This window comes from Sus scrofa, chromosome X, assembly GCF_000003025.6.
Source record: "Sus scrofa isolate TJ Tabasco breed Duroc chromosome X, Sscrofa11.1, whole genome shotgun sequence".
Lineage (NCBI taxonomy): Eukaryota > Metazoa > Chordata > Mammalia > Artiodactyla > Suidae > Sus > Sus scrofa.
The window spans coordinates 54,852,128-54,858,127 of NC_010461.5; the positions used below are offsets into that span (position 1 = coordinate 54,852,128).

The 6,000-nt window shown below is 53.8% G+C and overlaps 1 protein-coding gene across 6 annotated transcripts in view; it reads left to right on the forward strand.

Annotated features, from left to right (window-relative positions):
* STARD8 (StAR related lipid transfer domain containing 8) overlaps positions 1–4,589 on the forward strand; it is an 83,528-nt gene extending 78,939 nt beyond the window's left edge. For all 6 annotated transcript variants that reach the window (XM_021079617.1, XM_021079618.1, XM_021079619.1 and 3 more), the window contains 6 exons: positions 321–531; positions 799–913; positions 1,165–1,389; positions 2,371–2,588; positions 2,697–2,873; positions 3,028–4,589. In XM_021079617.1, the coding sequence (XP_020935276.1) occupies positions 321–531; positions 799–913; positions 1,165–1,389; positions 2,371–2,588; positions 2,697–2,873; positions 3,028–3,145 (1,064 nt within the window). In that variant the 3' untranslated portion in view covers positions 3,146–4,589. The remainder of the gene's footprint in view (positions 1–320; positions 532–798; positions 914–1,164; positions 1,390–2,370; positions 2,589–2,696; positions 2,874–3,027) is intronic.

Below are 6,000 nucleotides of genomic sequence, written 5' to 3' on the forward strand. Positions count from 1 at the left end.
ATCAAGAGATTCCTGATGGAATGATTTAAGATTCCAGTTATGGAAGAGTTAAATCTGTATGTCAGTTAAGGAGAGATCACATTCTATTCTCCAAACCTATTATATGGAAGGATAGACTGCAGCCCTGAGGAAAGGCAAGGACTTCCCCAAGCTTACACTTCACTTCTAGCACCCAGAGACCTCCCAGTCTCCACCTTTGCCCTTCCCCTTCACCAACATCCCTTGGGACCACTGTGCCTTCTGCATTCCTGAAAGTAGGAGGCTTGCTGCCAGAGGCTCTCTGGGAATAAGGAAGTCCTTCTGCCATGCCTTCCTCACAGTCCTACCCAAGGATCAGTGGTTGGCAGCCGCACAAGCTGCCACCTTGCTGCTCCCTGATGAGAACCGAGAGGTGCTACAGACCCTGCTCTATTTCCTAAGCGACATTGCCTCTGCTGAGGAAAACCAGATGACAGCCGGTAACCTGGCAGTGTGCCTGGCACCCTCCATCTTCCACCTCAATGTCTCCAAGAAGGATAACCATTCACCCAGGTGAAACAGGGCAGGGCGTGGCCAGGCCGGGCAGGGAGGGTTTGGGACCTATTGGATGTTTTGCCCTGGATAGCTGGTACTGCAGTTCCCAGGCAGCACCACAAGGAGTCAGCCTGAATCCTCAGGGGTTCGTGGCTGGTTGGGTGCTGTGAAACGGGGCCTTTGAAAGGAAAGCAAGTTGTTTTATGTTCAGGACTGGCAAGCAGCCTTTTGGGGAGCTTGTCTTATGCCCTTGTGCCATCCTCTCCTCCTGACCCCTCCCTCCAGGATCAAGAGCAAACGCAGCCTAGTTGGCCGGCCAGGCCCTAGAGACTTGAGTGAGAACATGGCTGCCACCCAGGGCCTATCACACATGATCAGTGACTGCAAGAAACTTTTCCAGGTGAGTCACTCCAGGCCATGGTGCCTACTTCCCAGACCCAGCAGAACCATCAGGCCTGACCTTTTGCACCCTAAGTCAGGAAGAGGGCCTATCTTGACACACATTCCTCAACCTCCTGCTTCCAGCTCTTCCCCTACAAGGTTTCTCATCTATCACACTGTAGTAGCCAAGCCTTTCTACTCCTTATAATGAACCAGACAGACCCCATGGGGTCCGTGACCCTTTGCCGGTGTGTATGTGCGCCCTCCCAGGTGCCCCAGGACATGGTGCTGCAACTGTGCAGCTCCTACAGTGCGGCTGAGCTCAGCCCTCCTGGCCCAGCCCTGGCTGAGCTGCGGCAGGCCCGAGCTGCTGGTGTGAGCCTAAGCCTCTACATGGAAGAGAGTGTCCAGGAGCTGCTACGTGATGCTGCTGAGCGCTTCAAAGGCTGGATGAGCGTGCCAGGACCCCAGCACACGGAGCTGGCTTGCAAGAAGGTGAGGATCACGCTGCCCAGGGTTGCCATGGGGCCAAGAGAGGGCAGAGTGCAGGCCGGTGGGTGGTGGTGATGCAGCAATCCCCAAGGAAGGAGTTGCCCTGCCTGTCTTGCTGTGCTTCCGCCTGATACTTGCAAAATGTCAGCCAACAGAGCAAGAATCTTAAGGAAATGAGAAGCAAATGAGACTAGAGCTCTTTCTCGGGGAGCCCCTGCCAGAATTACCTTCCCGAAGGGCCACTCCAGACCTGTCACTACTTTTAGAACCTCACCTCCCTTCCTTCCCTGTGCCACAGTCATGCCGATCTCCTTACATTTCCACCTTTGAGCTTCGGCCCTTGCTGTCCTCCTGCCCCTACCGACCCGCTGTAAGCATTCTATTTCCCCAGCCATTTTCAGCCCCAACTTGATATGCCTCCTCCTCCATTCAGAGCCTCAGGCTGGAGGCGACTTCTCTCTGTTCTTCTTTTGGTACTAGTCTCATTCTTTCTGGATTCTGATTATGAGTGAGACTTCAGGCCTGAGGTTTCCCATGGATAAAGCAATCATAGTAAAAGCCCCTCACATGATGGCAGTGAGAAGCTCACACAAGGCCTGGCATGTGCTAAAGGCTCAGAATACGGCAGCTTTTGTCACCGCGCACATGCTCCACTTCCCAAACTAGATGGGGAGTTCCTTGAGGATGATTGACATCTCTTCCCATTCAGTTCCAGAAATTCCATGCACTGTGCCCATTTCCTGGTAGAGCCTAGTAGACCTCAGAGAATGTGCATCCTGTCATCTCTTTGTGCTCTTGAGCACACAGAGGAGCAGGAATATGGAAAGAAGGAGGACAGGGAACACAGGGCTGTCCTGTCTGGGTCTGGCTGGGCTTAGCAGAGTAGCCTTGTAGCCTTCCCTTGTCAGGGGCTGCAGTGAGGGCAGGGGTTGGCAGTTCTCCAGCCCTGACAGCTGCCCCTGTCCTCACTTCCTGGATTCACAGGCACCAGACGGGCACCCTCTGCGTGTGTGGAAGGCATCTACAGAGGTGGCAGCCCCCCCGGCCGTGGTGCTACACCGTGTCCTGCGGGAGAGGGCCCTCTGGGATGAGGACCTACTGCGGGCTCAGGTGCTGGAAGCCCTGATGCCGGGTGTGGAGCTGTACCACTACGTCACTGACAGCATGGCACCCCATCCCTGCCGCGACTTTGTGGTGCTCCGGTGAGGGGTTCTGGCGGTCACCCTGCAATGATGGGGGACCTGGGAGGTGGGGTGGGAACCACTGCGTCAGGGAAGCTGAATGTGTGTGTCCCTCCCCCTACCCCCCAGGATGTGGCGTTCTGACCTGCCCCGTGGGGGTTGCCTGCTCGTCTCTCAGTCCCTGGATCCTGAACAACCTGTGCCTGAGTCAGGGGTGCGGGCCCTGATGCTCACCTCCCAGTACCTCATGGAGCCTTGTGGCCTGGGCCGCTCCCGGCTCACCCACATCTGCCGTGCTGACCTCAGGTACCAGGCCCCCTCAAGCCTGGTGCCCTCCAACCTCCACTTCATGCCACTGATCCCAGGGTCGGGGGTGGATGCAAGTCCTGTCTTCCTTTTTCCTGGCAAGGGCTCCGGGGAAGAACCCCTGGCTCATTCCTGCCCACTTCTACCTCTCCAGGGGCCGTTCTCCTGACTGGTACAACAAAGTCTTCGGTCACCTGTGTGCCATGGAGGTGGCAAAGATCCGAGACTCCTTCCCGACCCTGCAGGCAGCTGGTCCTGAGACAAAGTTGTGAGCCTCAGCCTGGTCCAAGGGTGACGCCACCCAGGCTCCCCCTGTCCCAGGGCAGCGAGGGTGGGATGAGAGCAGAGCAGCCCCCGATGGATGCTGCTTCTAGGACGGAAGCAAGCTCGGGCTGTTTCCCTTACTTCCTGAAGCTCCTCTGCACATAGAGGGGAGGAAAAGAGAATTTCAGTGTCATGTCTCCACTCGACCCCAAAACCTGTGTTCTGTCTTTCTGAGAAAGGGGAGTCAATTCAGGAACGAGAAGATGGCTACTGCTCTCCAGGTCCACGGAGCCACCGGTCAGTCTGAAGCCTTCCCGGCTCCCCTGCCTATAGGGCAAGGAGGCAGAGAGCAGTGTGTGTTTCCAGGTCTCAGGTGTTCCGAGAGGCCAAGCCAACGTGCTTGGTGCTAGGGTCCCTTTGAGGTTGGGCAGGAGGCTCTGGTCCTGCCTTTGGGTCCAACATTGGCCCTGAACTGCCTTTTGCAGAGAAATTGGACTTAAGTGAACGGACACAAGAGCAGAGCACAGGGCAGCCCCGACCACCATGAGCTGTTGATTTGTGTAAATACGATGCTGATTTTTACGAGGCTGATTTAAAGAGAGGGCACTGACAGGCCCCAGTAGGCGACATGACGATTTGGGATAGCTTGGGATGTGAGAGCTGGGGGGAAACTTCCTTTCTCAGGTCTCAAGAGACCAATGAACCAGTCTCTCCTGACTCAGGCCCCACACTTTAACTGCCACTCCGTGGGGTCCTGTGTAGCCATTGGCCACGCATTGCCATGTCTGGAGAGTAAACAGTCTTGCCCCCACTGCACAGGCCAAGCAAAAGCAGATGGTGGCAAGGAGACACTGTCTGTGTCTATGTCCTTTTTTTCCGCTCTTGTTGCCTATGGTAAAAGGTTGACATGACAGCCCCTTCCTCCAGCAGAGACCTGGCCCCTGGATCAGGTGGCTGGCCAGCAAGGTGGAAGGGCCTAGTGTCATCTCAGCTCACTGGAGCTTGATCTCAACCTGACCTAGCCCACCCAACTGGCCATCTTGGTTCACATGGAAAGTCAAACGCCAGACACCAACTAGTGCTTTATTATTATTATTTTTTGGCTGAATAAACTGGAGTGGGATAGGTTCCAGCCAAACAGTTGTAATTTTTAAGCCTATTTTATTGTACCTATAAATACTGTACAGTCAGAATATTAAAAAATGTATTTGTGTATATATAGATACACACACACACACACACAAATATATATATACACACACACACACACACATCTATATACACACAGACACACACGGACATATACATATTCTCTCCAGAGTGTACCATAATCTGTGGGTAGGAACAGAGGTCTGGAAAGCCTTAGGGGGGCAGGGCACTTAAGACAGGGGAGGTAGAGAACCAGGTCCAAGTGACTCCCTAGTGGAACAATAAAGCATTACAATAGAAGCACTTTGTGTGGCTCTTTGCTGAGACGATGGGCTAGGGATGAGGGGCAGGTTACAATGCAGGCTTGGTGTTAGGGTCAGAGATTGTGAGCATTACCAACATAGGACTCAAGGTGGGGTAAGGGGGGGCTGCAGAAGGAATGGGGAAGGGCCTCAGCCTTTTTCTTAGGGAGATGACTGAAGGTGGAGGAGGCAGGATTCCAAGAAGCCATAAACCCCATTCCCTGACCTGACCAGGGTCTCCTATCTGAATATTCCACAAGCATGACCTCAGATGTCCTGACAGTCCCTGTGGAGAGCTGTCTTTGGCTATGCTGTCCTCCCTACCCCTGCTACACACAGCCCAAGAGTGGAGACCCAGTCCCAATAAGCCTCCTGGGACCTATTGTTCCACCCATAAGCCAGCCTGAAACAGGTTTCAGTGCCTTGAGGCAGCCCTTGATCTGGCTCCACTGGACAGCAAAGAGAGGCCCCCTCATCTTGACTTCCTGCAAGAAGCTCTTTCTTTGCCATATTGCTTGTAGCTGTAAAATCCCCAAGCTCCGAGGGACAGCTAGAGAGTACAGTCTTTGCAGTCAATCTGTGTTTACATCCTTCGAGTGCTGTCAAGCAGCGTGGGGCAAAACAAGTCCCACTCGCTCTCTCTCTGGATCTCAGCTTCCTCTTGGGCCAAACAGGCCAGAGATCACCTCATCACAATTCTGGCCCGGTAAATGTTCAGCATGGCCCACCCTAGTCTGTACGTCCACCCAGACTGAACAGATTGGAGTGCGTATCGAGTCCCATTTCTCTGTCACCTTCTTCCATTCTCTTCTTCTAGGTTCAGCTGTACCTACGTACTTTTGCCGTTTCCTCACAGCTGCTTCCTGGGTGTCTTGGGTAGACTTGGAAGGGAATGAGGTAGAACAGAGAGCCTGTCAGCACCTTGACTTTGGGAAAATAAAGCACCTCCACGTGATTGCGGGATGAGGAATCACTCAAGCAGCGCTGGTGTTAGGAGACACCAATGTGAAACTCGAGCTGATATTTTTCAAGTCAGGCAGCAAGGGAACCTTCTGGCACAGGCTCTACCCCACCTGGTCATGGAAGTAGGCCATGATGATGGCACAGAGGATTGCATTTAGCATGGTGTTAATAGTGGGCATGAAAATGACCACCCAGATTGTGGTCACTAGGAGACAGGTAAAGAGTTATGAAGGAGGCTCTTGCAAGAGACAGAGAATTCCCCTAAACTTTCATCTCTAGACTCTGAGGCCCAAGACCAGTTGACCAGTGTGGTTCCTTTATGTTTGGCATTCTTGGATAAGCAGCACCAATCAGGGGAGCTTCTCTGGGCCTTTGTGTTGTCCTCCTGCATAAAGCAGAGGCTTCCACCCCTCCATCCCTGCATCTCTGCCTGGCCCACCATGCAGTCT